The sequence below is a fragment of the Bombus impatiens genome, unplaced genomic scaffold (assembly GCF_000188095.3).
Source record: "Bombus impatiens unplaced genomic scaffold, BIMP_2.2 scf_0317, whole genome shotgun sequence".
NCBI classification, from domain to species: Eukaryota; Metazoa; Arthropoda; class Insecta; order Hymenoptera; family Apidae; genus Bombus; species Bombus impatiens.
In genome coordinates, this window is record NT_176736.1 from 381631 (window position 1) to 398271 (window position 16641).

The window sequence follows — 16641 nt, forward strand, 5'->3', positions numbered from 1 at the left end:
TGTCGCCCATGAGACACGTTGGTAGGAGGCTTCTTCCTCCTATCTTCATTCCTAACGTTGGTCATAACCAATGGGCATCGCGGATCGTTACCCTCACTTTCCTAACGAAAAGTGTGAGCAATAAATCCGCTTTCTTCATACAACAAAGACACCCACTCCGAGCTTTCTTCCGTAATCACACAAGAACGAACTTCATTTGTTCTCATAACTACAAAGCAGTCACTTCATCTCTATACTTGCTCTCTAGACTTGTTCCACAGTACATTCAAGTAACAGTCAAATCTCGTCAGTTAGTTAACACCAACTCGACCAACAGTTCAAGGAACAGCAGGAGTCAGAAGTCAAGCAAAATCGCCAAGTCGATGATGGTCAATCGACAGAAGATACATCATCACAGTCGCCAACATGAAATGAGTCTCAGGTTGTACTCATTCGTAGTTTGTCATTCCACATACGTATCCTTGTATCACATTGAAGTTGTTGGATAGTTGAAAATATACAGGATGGTTGGTAACTGGTGGTACAAACGGAAAGGGGGTGATTCTACGTGAAAAAAGAAGTCGAAAATATAGAATAAAAATTTTTTGTTTGAGGCTTTGTTTTCGGAAAAATCGACTTTGAATTTTCCGTCGGTACGTTATAACGGATCTCACTGTAGATCGTTGTCTCGATGGAAAAATTAAAAAAAAAAATTAAAAAAAAATTTTTATTCTATATTTTCGACTTCTTCTTTCTCGTAGAATCGCCCCCTTTCCGCTTGTACCACCAGTTATCAATCACCCTGTATATTAACCTGTTAATATCAGCGTTATATTCATTCAACCACTCTTATTATCTGAACCGAAATACGGGATCGAACGATTCGTGGCGTCGATTAGTCAAATCGTAGCGGAAATTTACGACCCCAGTTGACGCGCTTCTTAGAGATCATCGCGTCTCCACGCGAACGGTCGAAAGTTCAAATACAGTTCAAAGACTACAATTGAGTAGATACATATTACAGAAGTATAGAATTCTATGCTTTATGCGCAATATGTCTTTTTCTATACCTTATTTGTAATTTCATAAAACAGTTTAGTTTCAATTCAAACCACTATTATACCAAATCGACAATATCGTATGCGATAAGAAAACTGTACAGGAGTCAGGTGATCTCCAAAGCGTGAAAACGAAGAAGCATTGAGTGTCATCTCTATTCTGTACCTCTTGTCAATTACCAACGATGTCAACAGGACTAAGAGTACTCTTATCGTTTGTCGATCACTAAGTCGGTTGCAACATTGTCTAGTTCCACATTCTCCCGCTTCTCTCGCGCTGTAGTTTATTTCAATACTGAATCGATAATGTTGCATGTGACACGAAAATGGTAAGGAAGTCAAGTTACTTCCGAAATCCCATAAGAAAAAAAAGGCATAAAATCTATCCATCACATTCGTCACGTTATTTTTAATGTATCTAACGTAGTCTAAAGACAATTTTTAAAAAATGCTTGTTCTTCATAAATTTCTACATATAATATAATTTATACACTTTGTTCGAGTGGAACAAAAATTATTTAGAAAATATTTAACATTTTTTTTAAATAATACAAAGTAGTGTGTATAATTATGATGTATCTTTAAATTGTAATATACTATCATACTTAATGTACACATGTTTTTCAAAATCAAATGAAACTTAACAAAAAATAGCACTTATCGATTGATTATTAGAACATGATGGTAATCAGGAGCAACTTCACGATGGTGTGCTGTCTAAGAAATGGCGGATTGTTTTTACTCGAGGAAGTTGTAAAAATTTGAGCGTGAGACATGTGGGTGTTGTGACGATTCACGAGCAAATAGTCAATTAAACACTTCTATCGGCATGAGTGACCGCTTTTGGGAACCTTTAGCCGAAGTGTACATCGCAAAACAAGCTGAGTCTACTGACCCTGATCATTACATTTATTGTCTTTGCAGCAGAGTATTTATTCGGTAAATGCAGCTGCAACAGTATGACTCATTTATACTATCGAACATCACAGTTTCATTTTCATATCCTGTACCCCATACCGCGTTTATTCAATTCTTCAAAAATTAAAAATAGTACCATTTTATCGATCAGTGGTGTGACACATGACCTAACCTTGACACCCACTCGAATGAGCTAGGTCACAATGTATTTTTTGAAAACTTAATAATCTTTTGTTCAGCTATACATAATAGAAACGAAATAATGTTGTTTTCTTAAAAAATAGAGTTGTATAGAAGTTAACAGTCATTGAAAGTATTTTTTTGTTTTTCTGTTTGATTCTGCGAAATATCGATAATAAACAATTCGTATACCACGTGGGAATTATTTTCTACTTATTAAGCACTGAGATATTGTATCATATTGAACATCTAATTTATATAATAAAAACTATGTAAATTGATTTTTACCATTTTTTATAAGATAAATATAATTAAAGAATAATATAATAACATATATGTTGCTTTAAACTTATGTGAGGTGAATTTTTGTTTACTTTTAGACACCCAGAAGTTTATACTGCCCTTGCTCTAGAAGATGCTAGTAAAGATGAAGATATTGAGAGCGATTGTGTTGGAGAAATGTTAGACCTCCATAAAAGGTCTATTATAGAAGCACAATCCATAGAGAAACACGATGTAAGAATGTTTTTTTGTTTTCTATTAGATATTTTCAGTTAATTCGGTAACATTGGTATCTGTATTAGATTTCGATATAGCATTTGAACAAAAACATATCTTTTCTTCCTTAAAATTAGGAAGAACCAGTGAGCTGTTACTGCAGTGCATCACACACAGACAACAATTATTCCACAGATGAACATGACTCTGTTCGTGATTCGGCTCATCGTCCTACTGCACATTCCCTCACGCAAAAATTGGGCCTGCACCAGTCAGATTCAGGTGCAGACCTATCAGAATATCATGATCAACATGAGGCTAAAAGTATACAAAATCTATTGGCATCTTATGGGAAAACTTTTCAAAATACAGAGACTGAACTGGAAGATGAATTTGACAAAGTGAATGTAATTGCACAGCACCAAGAAGATAAAGATGTAGAATTTAAATGTAAAATAACAAACATTCACTCATCAGATCATCTTGCAGATAACATTGAAATTTTAAGTTATGATCCATCCATTTGTAATGAAAAGGAACTTCATATAGAAAATCCATCATGTATTTTAGAAGACAAAGGTTTTGAGATACATAATATATTTAAAAATGTTTCTTTGAATGATACACAAACTTATAAGGAAGATGTCCAACTTAAGTACAACTGTGACCATAGTTCGTGTGACTATCCATACTATTCTATGTATTCTAAAACTAAGAGTATAATAGATATAGCATGGGAGAAATATTGGTCTAAAAATGGTGAACGTATAATTTGGACAACTTGGATTAGGAAATATGCAGATTATATAAATCCAGAATATTTGCAACAAAATGCTCATTTAATAAGTAATGAAAAGTTAGAAATGAAAGATACTATTGAAAAATTTTCAGAGCAAAATACATGTTTTCCTAGTCAAGCACACAGAAATTGTGAACTTGATCGCTCAAATTTTGAGGGAATATTTAGCAAAAGTAGTAATGCTGGTAATAATGAAATAAAAGCAAAAGACACGTGTAGTATTAATTTTTCATTTGATGACATAAGCAAGCAAGAGATAAGTGACAAAGAAGCGGAAGATAATAGAAAGAAATTGACAAATTTTGAAGCATCACTGGAAACTGGAGATGGTTGGAGTCCATTAAGTCCTTTTAGTATGGAAGAAAGTTACAACCAGCAATCTAATGCGGAAGATGAAAGACTTTTAACAAGGTGTGATTCTATTAACGAGTCAATAGCAAAAACAAATGCAACATCAGATTCTATGACAAATGTCACAAAGATGACCCTTACTAGTTCTAGTTGTGACTCTATTTCTACAAATTCATCTAGTCTCATCAGTTCTGTAACTAGTTCCATTGAAAGCAATATAACAAACACAAGTTCTGATCAAGATAATGATCAGGAATACACACCAGAAGATACTGATAAGTATTGGCAACATTTATGGAAAGAAAATTTCCAAATAGAGTACCAAAATCATTATAAACTATTTATAGAAAAATATAAAAGGGAGCAATCTGAAATTAGAAATCAAAGTTATAGCCAGGAATATAATGATATAGATATGAAAGAGGAAGGAAGTGATGAAAGTATAGACCAAGATTTTGCACAAAGGGAAATAGACACATCTAATGAAATTAATATTCCTGAAAGTAGAATTGCACCTAATAAAAATTTTTCTTATTCTAAGAAAGATAAGACAAAAAAGAAGCGATTAATTATGGAATCAGTGGGAATGCTCATTCAAAATTTAACGGTGGAAGCAAAAGATGATGAAATTGATGCACATAAAAATGAAAAAATTAATGAAATGGAATGTTCACAAGAAGTTGAACATGATCAAACTTCAACTACAGAAAATGAAAATGGTGCAATTATTTCCAATGATACTAGTGGCAACAATAGTATTCAACGTAAATATTCTAATGATGGAGATGGAGATGAGCCCAATGAAGATAAACCTATAACATTAAAACGGAGGTGCAGTGTCATTATATATGTTTATAATCTGTTAAAATATGTAATATTTATCTATATATCTTTTATTTTAGTCATGAGGCTGATTATGATGACACAGAAGAAGGCCTGGAATCAGTAAAAAAAGCATTTTCATTGATGGGATATACTTTCAACGAAAATTACGAACAATCTAATTTTCAAGGAGAAGTAGTATATAGAAAAAAAAATATTAGGTTACAAAATAGACAATTAAAAATGAAATATTATAAACCCAAGCCAATAAATAAACATATATACTTTGATGATAACGGAGTGGAAATTACTAACACTATAGATAAAGTAAATAATTTTTTTTAAAATAAAAACGTAAATATATAAGTATTTTATCTTTAGTGTTTTGTTTTACAGGTGAAGCATTATTTATCATACTGTCCTGTTTTGCCACCAGCAAAGACAGAATTACAACCCTCTGAAAAAGGTTCCTACACAGCACAATTGACGTCAAGTTCTGATGATGAATGTGATCATAGCCTTAAGTCAAAGTTACAAACAAAACGATTTGTATTTAGTAAACCAAGCACAAGTTCAATAGATTCAGGAGCAGATAAAAAACAATTTGATGATGTTCACGATACCTTAAACGTATTTGATAAACAGGGCAATGTTTTCCAAGGTATCAAAGATAATAATATATACTTTGATCAGGATGAAACAAGCGATTCCACAAAATGTGTACCAGAAAATCAAGTTTTCGAACAAGAGAACTTTGATGTACTAAATGTCAATATGGATATAGATGAAAACTATAGTAACAACGAAATACAAAGTATGAAATTATCAGATGAAGATAGCGTAAAGAAGACGCAAAAGAAAAAACGAAGGAAGCCACCCAAAAGAAATGTAAGCCTGCCAGTAGAAATAGACAATGATAAAACTTTAATGAAATATTGGTTCAAAAGATACCGCCTATTTAGCAAATTTGATCAAGGCATTAAATTGGATCGTGGTATGTTCTATGATATTATTTATATGTATAATAATAAAGATTTGTAATCTTCAAAAGACTAACAGTGAAATATTTTATAAATTATTCGATAATGTGCTTATGAACTTTTAAATTTTTATAATAAAATACTTTTTTTACTCTTTTCTTTATAGAGAGCTGGTACTCTGTAACACCAGAAAAAATTGCCCAGCACATAGCTCAACGATGCAAATGCGATACCGTGATCGATGCGTTCTGTGGAGCAGGAGGGAACGCTATTCAATTTGCTTTCACATGTGAAAGAGGTGCGTTCGTTGCGTGTGGGTAATTAGCATAGAAACTCAATATCTTTATTTTTACAGTTTTCGCAATAGATATAGATCCAGCTAAAATCGAAATTGCTCGAAATAATGCTCGAGTTTATGGTGTTGAAGACAGAATAGAATTCATTGTTGGAGATTTTATTAAACTCGCATCAAAGTTAAGCGCAGATGTTGTGTTTCTAAGTCCTCCATGGGGAGGACCTGAATATGCCAAGAATGAAACATTTGATCTCAATAATATTATGCATCCCATTGGTGGTGTAAATTTATTTAATATAGCAAGAAAAATCACAGATCATGTGGCCTACTTTCTACCTAGAAATGTAGATACAATGCAGGTAAATTTTTATAATTCAAGAAGATTCGAAAAATTTCAATATTCTATGTTACTTTACTTTATAACGCACTATACATCAATTGCTTTTATTTATATATATACAAATTTACAGCTTGCCATGTTAGCCGCAGTAGGTGGTGGTGTAGAAGTGGAACAAAACTTTCTTGACAGAAAGCTAATAGCTTTAACAGCTTATTATGGCGAACTGCCCAGAGACTGTTAGTTGTGATACAAGGTGTAATTTCCGGGAAGATCCACATCAGTTGCTTAAAAAAAGGAGCTTCTCACGTTTTATGAATAATTAGCTGTAAATAATAACCTGTATCAATTTGCTTAGGATGTCCTTAAAAACAGTATTTTTTATTTCACTTCACGTTTTTTTTACAAAATACATATAAAAAGGCAACTGTATTATATGCTATAATTTATATATTTTTTATTTTATATATATAGTTAAATATATTTTAAAACTTTCCTATTGGATTTTTTAAAAATAATATGTTTACATATGTCCACCAGTTACCATTTTCACAAATCTCGCACTTAAGCAAATTGATACCGTAATTCCAATTTGTGGGGACATATTTGTGAAATCCAATAATTAATATACGAAATCTTTTAAAAAGATTTTAAATTGAATCTTCCATAGCAATAAGTATTATTTTTACCTGATGAATAATTAAGTCAAAAATATCAGAGCATTTCTCTTTAGTCCATCATGTAAAATATTATTTTACTCGTATTGTAAACCATACGAGACATTGTAATTTACATTTTACAACGGTTCCCAGATTATTTTACAATTTTTATGTACACTTCTACTAATTTCTTATTAATTATCAATAAATACATTCAAAATCTTAAAAATGTGTTTAAATATATAGTAAATTACATTCTTAGTAAAATTTAAAATAAAATATCTCAAAATTACATTCTTTTAACTATAAAATCTTGTTTCAGGACAAAATAACAATTTTTTGAACAAATATGAACATAGAAACCGTGAATGCAATTAACTGATTGAATGTGCATATGTTTTCATTTCTTTAAAATAATGTACAAAATTAAAATTTTTTTCAAACGAAAACACTTAAATTGTTATTGTTTGTGTTTGCTGATATAGTGTACAATTCCAAAAATAGTATCAGATTTAGAATTTAAAAAAATTAATATATTAATTCTAATTTCTTGTCAAAAGAAAACAAATTGATTCATACCTTCTAAGTAACGTGTGACTAGCATTTCTTCATTTACTTTGAAGTATAAATTTCTAGGAGTTTTCAAATATACAGGAATATTTTAATTAGCAACTTAATATTCCGTATTTCATGTATCAACATTAATAGTTGTTGCGCCTGATTCCTCAGGTTCTGCAGGTATAGTTATACCACCTGTGTCTATACTTTCTTCCTCTTCTCTTGGAATTTTTAAAAAACAATGCATTGTTTCTTCATCTTCTTGTTCAATTGCTGAGTTACTTTTAGTTCTACATTCTCTTGTTGGCAGTGAACCTTCAAGATGTTTCGATGGTATCTGTATCGTAATCGTTTGTGATGTACCGTCTGCAGACGTTGAGGAAGACATTAAATTTGCTTCTAAAGTATCGCCCACTTTTGAAAAGGCACCTAAGCAACTATAAATCAATTGTGCCGCCGCAATATTACCAGGAAAAACTTCGACATTTTCACTATCTGAAAAAATATATAATTTTATTTTTTTTTATATATCCATTAATTCTATTAAATACAAAATTGAAACATACCTTTTTTTTGCATATTCGCTTTGATTAATCCCTTTTCATGGTCTCTTACATGTTGTATATAACTTTGATTTTTAACAGTTTTGAAAGGACATAGGTCACATGTAAATAAACCAGAAAGTAAAGGATGTCTAGATTTCAAATGATTTTTATAACTACTACTTTGTATTGCTGTATAAGAACAATGAGGGCATTTATAAGGTCTAAAACCTGAAAATATTATTTATACTTGTAATTTTTAAATACATCCTTGTACTATACACATCTTTTTCATCATTTCACATCTTTATTATCATGCATACCTGTGTGTTGCATAATATGACGTCGTAACGTATTGTGATCACCTGTTTTATATTCGCAAAGTTCACAACTAAAGGGTTTGTCACCAGTGTGTTGTCGTAAATGCATTTGCAACATTGCTTTTCTAGCGCTAGAATGTCCACAAACATTACAAACATATGGTCGCAATTTTGAGTGGACTGCTTGAATATGACTCTTCAAGCATTTGGAATTAGCATAAGTTTTTCCACACATATCACATTTTTTTGAAGTATACCACCGCGTTACTTCCAATGTTTTGCGATCCAAATGCATAACTCTATGATTACGCAATTGACTGGCTTGTTTAAAACATTTACCACATTCTGAACATTCATACTCGCGTGTCTCACTATGCACACGCATATGAGTTAAAAGTTTGACCATTGTTGCACTTTTATATGCTTTACATATTTTACAAGTAAATAATCCTATGTCTAAGAAAACATACATAATAAAAATCACGTTTTAATATTTTATTGTCCAGATATAGATATTAGATACTTACCAATTTGATGCTTTTTCCATAAATGTAAGCTACACTGTCTCCATTTGGTAAATTTCATATCACGGCAAACGCTACATTTAAATGCTGTTCCATTTTGTGATTCCGTATGACAAAGTGCATGTTGCTGCATTGTTTCCTCTGTACAAAATTTGTATGGACATCCTCTATATGAACACCTAGCAAAATATACAATTTAATAGATAATAGATTTAAAAGATTGATATACACGATTGATATACACGATTGATATAACATAAGAATAATATATATACTTTATGTTTCTTTCCATTAATTCGATCATTTTTTTATTGAGCATATATTCAGAATTTAGAGGTTTTTGAATTTTAACTTGACGTTTTATATCATTACTTTCAACACTCTGTCCTATACACTCTAATAACCCAGAATCTTTTGAATCATCTGTTATATTTTCTTTACCACCTCTATTGGCTCCTGTGTCTGTTAATTGATGATCCTAAAATAAAAAACATTAATATGATATCTTTATATTTACTTTCCTTTATAACAGACCAGATAAATTTTAAATAATTACGTTTATCATGTGTTCTTTACAATCTTCAATAGAAGGAAAGCAATTAGAACATTCTCCACACATATATAACAATTTTACTTCATCTGTAATCTTAGATTCTTCTTTTATCTGAAAGATGCAATATCAATGTAAGTATTCGGAGAGAAATAAGTAATATCGTAGCTCACCTCTATATCCACTTTAGGATTTACATGCGTTTTCTGAAAATGCTGTAATAATTGTGTTTTGTCTTGAGTGGTATAAGTACATATCTTACATTTAAATGCTGTTACAACTTCCACAAAATCATTAGCATTTACATTATGTTTCTCCATTATAAAATTTTTTTCATTTTGACCAGTAATAATTTCATATTGTTCTTGAGAATGTTCATCAATATTTCCAATTACTAATCCTTCGTTGGTAATATACTGTGGTTCACAATTATCATCTTCTTTAGGTAGCAACACTGTTTTTTCTTGTGATTCATTTTCATCTATTACTTGACTAAAATCTAATTCTTGTAATTCTCCATTATGAAACGCATAAACCTGACCATCTAAGCAAATTAAAGAAATTGATTCATCATCTTTTTCTACTTGTGGTTCATTTATAAGATTAATTGTATTTTGTTCTTGAGTGGTTGATACAGCTTTTGATATATCTATAGCTGGATCTGATACAGTTTGTAAAATATATCTAGTGCCATTTATTTCATAACTTAAATATGAAGAATCTTCAACACTTCTTTCCTCATTCATGGTGATGATATTTAATTAAATCATACCGTTATAAAATTCTTGACGTTTAAATTAATAGTAACATCTTGCCTGTAATACAAGTATAATTTACAATTAATTAATAACGAATATTTATTTCCACCTATTATACAAGGATTTTAAACATAACTAACAAAGCAAAATTTGATATTGTTAGACATAGAAACTAGAATATATAACCAATAATATACTAATATTCTCGCACGGAGATTTTAAGAGTACATATATATAGCACAGTCTATTCAATAACACAATATTCAATATTTATTTACTTGAATTATACATTACCTGTTTAATATAAAATTTTATAAACTACACTAAACGTACGCATCACTATATTCAAAGTATACAAAATAAATGAATTATTTATAATTACATTTTGAAATGCCGATATTTGTATAAATTAGTGAAGAGGTTATCTTAAGGTCGATTCGTAACATGACTTAAAAATGTAATTCTTCTAACAATAATTGAAGTTAAGCTGTTATATTTTAACGACGTAAAATAAAAGCTTTCACAAATTATCATTTCTCCGTAATTAAGTATATTCATAACTGTTCAAATTCGAAAATCATGTTACGCGAAAGTAACTCGCGCGTTCTATGCGTCTGGTTCGAGATTTCAAAATGGGGCTTCAAAATTTTGAGCGGAAATATTTAATATATATACAAGGAGAGAATATTACTTACGAGAAAATTATTTAAGTCAAGTGATGAACAAGAATACTGAAAAAATGACATAAACGTCAAGTTTTAATACATTATCCATGAGATCCGTGATATTCCACCATCTTGCATCACGTCATACCGCGAAATTTAGCACAATCTAGTAAAACGAGGGATATCTGATATTTCATTTGGCAATAATTTAAAATTCATTTTTTTTTCTTTTTATTTGTATTTTATTGCGCTTTATAAAATAGTACTATTTAAGAAATATATATATACCATATTGTGTTATATTTTATATTTTACAAATGACTTAATGTATTAGATACTAAGCATAGATGTTATGAAATTTTATACAAATATCTACATATGTATATGGATGTTTACATAATTGTAGTAATAATGAATATTAGCACAATAAAAGAAATACATGTAATTATAAAATAAAAAGCAACTTACATTTTACTGTTCTCTCATTGGATGTACACTAGGAGTTCTTTCAGCATTTTGTCTAGCAATTTCAGGGAAGAACTGTGAATTATATTTTTGTTTGATAATGGATTTGGGAGGAGTCTTTGGTGCTACTGTTGGAACTGGATCTCCTCTCAATTTAGCCAATAAAGCTTCTGTCCTTAATTTCTCAGTTTGTTCTCTTAACAATCTCTCTGCTCTTAACTTTTCTACATCTATACTCGGCTTTTCTACATTTTGTCTTTCTTTATTTTTATGTTTCTTATGTTTTTTAGATTTTTTATGTCTGTGTTTTTTCGAAAATTTTTCGTGATCTGAATCATCACTTTCATCTGAATCATCTCTTTTCCTTTTAATAGTTCCTGTTCTAATTTTTATACATTTTTCTATAGAGCCAGATCCCATTATATTTAAATATTTCTTTATATCATGAATGGGATCATGTAATGTCTTTTTTTCAACTTGTACTTCTACATCCTTTCCTGTGTCTCTCAATCTTTCAGGTAACTCTTCATACCAATTTTTCCTACCTGTTGCTTCATTAGTATCTTGTCCAAGATATGTAAGATATCCAATCTGTTTCTCGTACTTTTCTTTTTCTTCTTTTTTTTCTTTTTCATGTTCTGCATTAGGTTTATTATAATCAAGTTTTCCTTGTTCAAGTTCAGCAAAAAAATTAACATGATCCCATTTTGAAGATGAGGCATCTGTATCACTTTTCAATGCTTCTGTTCGTCCATCGTATTTTGATCTGGCTTTCTCTCTCAAAAGATTAATTCTAGCTTCAGTTTCCTAGAAAAGTATTTCAGACTCCATTGATTACATAAGCAATGAACAATTAGCTTCTGTTTTATTCTTATTCATACATACTGCTTTTTGAATTCGTTCTTGTTTAAGTCTTTCTTCTTCTGCAGCTTTTGCTTCATCACGTCGTACACGAGCAATGTTTTCCTTAGTACGTACATGCCACCTAAAAGGAATAATTTTTATAATTATTTTAATGTACCTAAAGAAAATATTCATTATATACGAATTCATTTTAATTATACCTTTTCTTTGGTAAAATGTTCATTTTTAAAGTGTAATTACTTTTAATGAAAAACACAAATTCTTTATTGAAAACAAATTAAAATTAGATATCCTTATAACTCTATTTATTTTTAATTTTATTAATAGATCCTTTTAATAAATCGTGTTAAATGTATATAAATGTATACAGATAATTATCGTGTATTTTGATAGAAATCACAAATTACTACAAAAGTTTTGATAAATTTAGGTTATGTGTTCTAAGAGCGTGCGCCATTTCTGATTCTAACAACACAATTGCACGCTGCTTCAAATTCTAGCGTCTTGTTTTTATAGGACTTATAAAAAATTCGGAGAGTTTTCTATTTTATCATTTTTTAAATATGTAAGTACAAAATTTTCATCAAAAATAACAATAATTTCACAATTATACGATACATAAGTTTTTAATATATTCCCAATATTTATATATATAAAGTTAACCTCAACATTTAATATAATTGTCAAACAGTATCTCATTTAATTTAATTTTTGCTATTATGTATTATATTTGCATATATATTTTAGGTGATATATCTATTTATATTTATTGAAATTGTTGTTTTAAATATTTATAACAATATATGCACTGTGTAATATATTTTGCAGAAATTAAGGAAAAATACTACACAATGGCTGCAACAATGCCAATAAATCCAAAACCATTTCTAAATGGTTTAACTGGAAAACCAGTTATGGTAAAATTAAAATGGGGCCATGAATATAAAGGTTATCTTGTTTCCGTCGATGGATATATGAATTTACAATTAGCTAATACAGAGGAACATATAGAAGGAAATTGTACTGGCAACCTCGGTGAAGTCTTAATCAGATGTAATAATGTAATGTATATAAGAGGCGTGGAAGAGGAAGATGAAGAAGGAGAAATGAAGGACTAGTTCCCATAATGTTTATAAATCAATTTAGGATAATACTTTTTATTTTTAAGTAAGATTAAGTACAATTACGTAAGACTAAAAATTAATAAAGCAAATTGTTTTTTAAACCTATGTAAATTTATTTATCAGCAACAATACATTCATATTTATATCACAATAGTTTATTTCAATAGCACAGTGTACCATAAAATTACACCAATAAGGTACAATATTTATACATATGTTTAATGACATTTTGGGACATTTGTTACAATAGGTTTCGGCCTAGACTTAAAAATTAATTTCTTCTTTACAATTGCTTTAATAACGTATGCCGTTTTTACTTCGGAAGTATTAGCTGTATTAGTTTCCTCATTCTTTTTTTTAACTAGAACTGCAAATGGTTTTTGAAGCGCCATTTCTTTTCCTTGTAATACATGAATGCCGATTATAAGTATAGGTGTACCAGATTTTGTAAAGTGTAAATCTCCGATATATACATTCGTAATATTCACGGAATTAAATTTTAAATCACCTTGTAACTCAACAATCGCCCATTCCTCACATTCACCATCTCTAAAAAAATAGCAAAAAAGCACTTTTTGTTTGTGACAAATATAAAAATAATCAATATTTCTGAAACTTAAGTAATAAGTAATACTTTTTTATTGGTATGATCATACTGAGTTTTGGCGGTAAGTGGTGTTTACACACATATGTATGTGAGATATACATATATGCATAACTAAGTATGAGTAAAGTTACTAGAACATGAAGTATAAGCTTAGGTCGAGTTTGCACTAAAAAATGAAACAAATATAACTACAATTTGTAACAATCACTATTTATTGTCAGATAATTAGGTTTAAATTTTAAACAATGGTTTTAGATTGCAAATATTATATGATGTATGTAGTATTACATAAATAATTTTCTGGATTGGAATGCCATTACAAAACAGAAGTAATAGCTTTGCTGTTTAGTAATGAATCAATCAATTTAATAATATTACATATTTCATATACTTATATCTTTTAAAATAATATCTTGAGTAATAAAAATGTTACTGAAACATTTATAATATCAAAGTTTCTAATTTCAATCTCTTTTATCTAATATATTATGTCTGAAAAATGCGACAAATTTAAATGTTTGCAACTATTTGTTACCCAACACTTGAATAAAATTACATTCCTAAAAAATGATATCGTTATAATTCAATAATTTAAACTGCAGCAATGGTAATAAAATAGTAAAGTTCAACATATGTATTTTATATAATTTTACTTGCATGTCAAATAATACATAAACCCAAAAACGTCTGTCAAACGATATCGATTTATAATTTCTTCTTAAAAAGATATTTTTATTCTTTCGTTATCTGACAATGCAAGTTCGTAATTGCAAACACAATATATATAGCTGTATGTATAGCTGCTTACAATTGGAATATTCATGCAAGAATGTTTTATTTGCATATATATCTATGTATGTATATATGTGCATTTTGTATATTTACTGTAGATGTAGAAAGCATATTTTCATTAGTATATTTTCATTCAAATATGAAAACAATATAATGGGGTTGTTGTCTTGGTCCTGTGCTTGACAATATAAAAGTGCAGAGGAACAATCCTTTGTTTTTTAAATGGATACCCCAACTTCTAGTACTTTTTGATATATTACCTTATGTGAGAAAATGTCATACATTACAGTTACACATCCTCTTCATCCGTAACATGTACATTTGCATATGTATATGTAAGAATATAACTCATTACTAGCAATATAAACTTACATATGCATGTGTAAGAATGTACCAATTGTCCTATAAGGACTTGTATGTCATTTTATTACTATAAACATTTGATCTAAATATATTATTATACGACATAGATGTTAGAGGAATTGGTTTTAAAATATTAGCAACTGATTGTCATTTAGGGTATTACATTGGACCTTCTATCATACTAATTTTCATTGTACAATAATAAATGCTGCGTCCAAAGCACAAAAGTGCCAAGAGAAATGCACCTGAAAATAAAATTTTAAAAACAAACCTAGTAAAAAAGACAACTTATTACTTGAATAATATGTAAATGTAAATAAATGTTTATATGCAAGAAGTTTATATATTCAATTAATAATTCAATTTGAACAAATTTTATCATACTCACCAACATAAGCTACATAAATTCCACCACTAGTTTTTGCATATGCATGTGTTCCAACCTGAAAATAAAGTGGTATAAATTGTAATATGTTTTAAAATATATCTAAATTACCATAAATCTCCATTATGTAATTTTTTTAATATATCAGGTGTTATAAAAATACTTACAGTTACAGCTATTGCAATTACTAAGGCTATTAATCCCACAATAGTGAATGCAATACCTCGACCTCTAGCAAAATCTGGACCAACAGAAGATATTTTTCGGCAATGTGGACATCGAGCCAAAGCATTATTTAAGGTATTAAACTAAAGAATGTAATAACACATATATTAATTATTAAGATATTTCAATCATATAAAATGTTCTTATGTAAATCCTTACCAAAAATGTGTCATGACAATGACCACAGCATACCCTACACATTCCAGGCATAGATAAAACAGGTGGTGTAATTGGGCTTGGAGCAAGATTAATAATACGTTTACAGTTTGGCCTTGGACAAGCAATACGTTGTGAAGAACTCTTACATATTAATAAACAATTACATGGGCAACGGACATATTTCTTTCCAGGAGGTGCATTTCGTATGGGCTAAAAAAGTGATTTGTGGCTTTCATTTCCGATATGAGAATGAACTCCAGTGAATTAAATTACTTTGATAACATACTGTAGCTTCATTACATTGACAGCATTTAACAACATGTTGATCTCTTTTACCAGAAATATCTATCATAGCTTGACAAACCCTACAAGTGACCATAGGCTTGCCACATTGACTACTTGATTCGTATGGAGGTGGCACTTCATCAGGACCTATTGCAGATACTGTACTAACAGTCGATTCCACTTCATCTAAAGTAAAATGTAGTAGAGGTAACCATAAGCAATTGGATTAAACAAACTTAATTCTTCCGTGATCAAAATCGAATATTATTTACCAACGAAATCGCTGCCGTGTGAACTATAAGTGACATTTTCATTTTTTAACAACGGCTGTCGTTCGCCCTTCTTCCCGTCTCCCATGTCGATCTATTAATTTACCCCTTAATGACAACAATTTATTTCAAGTATTGTTTGACAGTACTCCCGGTGCTTCGATGACAAGGATGACAAAATAAAAATTTTTCTAACACCCTGCGTGGTTCTGTCTGTTCATAGAACAGAAACTATTCACCGAAACGAGATATACATTGGTTTCAACATTACGGATCTTTAATGGATTGGTTTAGGAATCCTACAGGCATT

The 16641-nt window shown here is 29.8% G+C and overlaps 6 protein-coding genes across 13 annotated transcripts; 2 read left to right on the plus strand and 4 right to left on the minus strand.

Annotated features, from left to right (window-relative positions):
• Positions 1-1700: 1700 nt before the first annotated feature.
• Positions 1701-6856, plus strand: LOC100748607 (trimethylguanosine synthase). Of its 3 annotated transcripts, none has more exons than XM_024367252.2 (8): positions 1701-1976; positions 2516-2651; positions 2771-4614; positions 4686-4932; positions 4987-5599; positions 5752-5883; positions 5941-6239; positions 6351-6856. In XM_024367252.2, the coding sequence occupies exons 1-8, from the start codon at positions 1867-1869 to the stop codon at positions 6459-6461; spliced, it is 3492 nt and encodes a 1163-aa protein (XP_024223020.1). In that variant the 5' UTR covers positions 1701-1866; the 3' UTR covers positions 6462-6856. The 3 variants fall into 3 exon arrangements, with proteins under 3 accessions (XP_024223020.1, XP_012240357.1, XP_033176352.1); XM_012384934.3 differs by having other exon boundaries at positions 1706-1976; positions 5002-5599; XM_033320461.1 differs by lacking the exon at positions 1701-1976 and adding an exon at positions 2004-2407.
• On the minus strand, positions 6278-10953 carry LOC100748727 (zinc finger protein 836). 5 transcript variants are annotated; one of them, XR_004461622.1, is made up of 9 exons: positions 10824-10953; positions 9544-10185; positions 9377-9484; positions 9096-9298; positions 8824-8999; positions 8300-8752; positions 8001-8207; positions 7456-7929; positions 6278-6504 (listed from the first exon to the last, which is right to left on the minus strand). XR_004461622.1 is itself a non-coding variant. In XM_012384937.3 (8 exons), exons 2-8 carry the CDS (start codon positions 10114-10116, stop codon positions 7926-7928), a joined length of 1725 nt encoding a protein of 574 aa, XP_012240360.1. In that variant the 5' UTR covers positions 10117-10185; positions 10824-10953; the 3' UTR covers positions 7802-7925. The 5 variants fall into 5 exon arrangements, 2 of the variants coding, with proteins under 2 accessions (XP_033176353.1, XP_012240360.1); XR_004461624.1 differs by lacking the exon at positions 10824-10953 and adding an exon at positions 10511-10769; XR_004461623.1 differs by lacking the exon at positions 10824-10953 and adding an exon at positions 10423-10769.
• Positions 10830-12422, minus strand: LOC100748846 (leukocyte receptor cluster member 1 homolog). Of its 2 annotated transcripts, XM_012384938.3 has the most exons (4): positions 12323-12422; positions 12144-12243; positions 11262-12065; positions 10830-10959 (listed from the first exon to the last, which is right to left on the minus strand). In XM_012384938.3, the coding sequence occupies exons 1-3, from the start codon at positions 12343-12345 to the stop codon at positions 11265-11267; spliced, it is 924 nt and encodes a 307-aa protein (XP_012240361.1). In that variant the 5' UTR covers positions 12346-12422; the 3' UTR covers positions 10830-10959; positions 11262-11264. The 2 variants fall into 2 exon arrangements, with proteins under 2 accessions (XP_012240361.1, XP_003489147.1); XM_003489099.4 differs by lacking the exon at positions 10830-10959 and having other exon boundaries at positions 11012-12065.
• Positions 12423-12559: 137 nt separating this feature from the next.
• LOC100748964 (small nuclear ribonucleoprotein F) lies at positions 12560-13395 on the plus strand. The gene is made up of 2 exons (XM_003489100.4): positions 12560-12687; positions 12951-13395. The coding sequence occupies exon 2, from the start codon at positions 12974-12976 to the stop codon at positions 13238-13240; it is 267 nt and encodes an 88-aa protein (XP_003489148.1). The 5' UTR covers positions 12560-12687; positions 12951-12973; the 3' UTR covers positions 13241-13395.
• LOC100745494 (chromosome transmission fidelity protein 8 homolog) lies at positions 13336-14202 on the minus strand. The gene is made up of 2 exons (XM_003489071.4): positions 13881-14202; positions 13336-13795 (listed from the first exon to the last, which is right to left on the minus strand). The coding sequence occupies exons 1-2, from the start codon at positions 13952-13954 to the stop codon at positions 13465-13467; spliced, it is 405 nt and encodes a 134-aa protein (XP_003489119.2). The 5' UTR covers positions 13955-14202; the 3' UTR covers positions 13336-13464.
• A 286-nt stretch (positions 14203-14488) lies between these two features.
• LOC100749086 (type 1 phosphatidylinositol 4,5-bisphosphate 4-phosphatase) lies at positions 14489-16507 on the minus strand. Its single transcript, XM_003489101.4, has 6 exons — positions 16335-16507; positions 16064-16248; positions 15778-15987; positions 15561-15701; positions 15397-15451; positions 14489-15253 (listed from the first exon to the last, which is right to left on the minus strand). The coding sequence occupies exons 1-6, from the start codon at positions 16417-16419 to the stop codon at positions 15168-15170; spliced, it is 762 nt and encodes a 253-aa protein (XP_003489149.1). The 5' UTR covers positions 16420-16507; the 3' UTR covers positions 14489-15167.
• Positions 16508-16641: the final 134 nt, after the last annotated feature.

What these genes read in the sequence shown, in the direction of transcription:
- LOC100748607 (XM_024367252.2), top strand. Translation starts at nt 1,867, where the DNA reads ATGAGTGACCGCTTTTGGGAACCTTTAGCCGAAGTGTACATCGCAAAA. An exon ending in TGCAGCAGAGTATTTATTCG is followed by an intron (nt 1,977 to 2,515) that starts GTAAATGCAGCT and finishes GTTTACTTTTAG; the next exon opens with ACACCCAGAAGTTTATACTG. An exon ending in AGGCATTAAATTGGATCGTG is followed by an intron (nt 5,600 to 5,751) that starts GTATGTTCTATG and finishes TTTTCTTTATAG; the next exon opens with AGAGCTGGTACTCTGTAACA.
- LOC100748727 (XM_033320462.1), bottom strand. Translation starts at nt 10,116, where the DNA reads ATGAATGAGGAAAGAAGTGTTGAAGATTCTTCATATTTAAGTTATGAA. An exon ending in TTAATGGAAAGAAACATAAA is followed by an intron (nt 9,000 to 9,095) that starts GTATATATATTA and finishes ATATTTTGCTAG; the next exon opens with GTGTTCATATAGAGGATGTC. An exon ending in ATGGAAAAAGCATCAAATTG is followed by an intron (nt 8,753 to 8,823) that starts GTAAGTATCTAA and finishes ATGTTTTCTTAG; the next exon opens with ACATAGGATTATTTACTTGT.
- LOC100748846 (XM_012384938.3), bottom strand. Translation starts at nt 12,345, where the DNA reads ATGAACATTTTACCAAAGAAAAG. An exon ending in AACATTTTACCAAAGAAAAG is followed by an intron (nt 12,244 to 12,322) that starts GTATAATTAAAA and finishes TATTCCTTTTAG; the next exon opens with GTGGCATGTACGTACTAAGG. An exon ending in AAGAACGAATTCAAAAAGCA is followed by an intron (nt 12,066 to 12,143) that starts GTATGTATGAAT and finishes ATACTTTTCTAG; the next exon opens with GAAACTGAAGCTAGAATTAA.
- LOC100748964 (XM_003489100.4), top strand. Translation starts at nt 12,974, where the DNA reads ATGGCTGCAACAATGCCAATAAATCCAAAACCATTTCTAAATGGTTTA.
- LOC100745494 (XM_003489071.4), bottom strand. Translation starts at nt 13,954, where the DNA reads ATGTATATCTCACATACATATGTGTGTAAACACCACTTACCGCCAAAA. An exon ending in ATGATCATACCAATAAAAAA is followed by an intron (nt 13,796 to 13,880) that starts GTATTACTTATT and finishes CTATTTTTTTAG; the next exon opens with AGATGGTGAATGTGAGGAAT.
- LOC100749086 (XM_003489101.4), bottom strand. Translation starts at nt 16,419, where the DNA reads ATGGGAGACGGGAAGAAGGGCGAACGACAGCCGTTGTTAAAAAATGAA. An exon ending in GTCAATGTAATGAAGCTACA is followed by an intron (nt 15,988 to 16,063) that starts GTATGTTATCAA and finishes TCACTTTTTTAG; the next exon opens with CCCATACGAAATGCACCTCC. An exon ending in TAATTGCAATAGCTGTAACT is followed by an intron (nt 15,452 to 15,560) that starts GTAAGTATTTTT and finishes CTTTATTTTCAG; the next exon opens with GTTGGAACACATGCATATGC.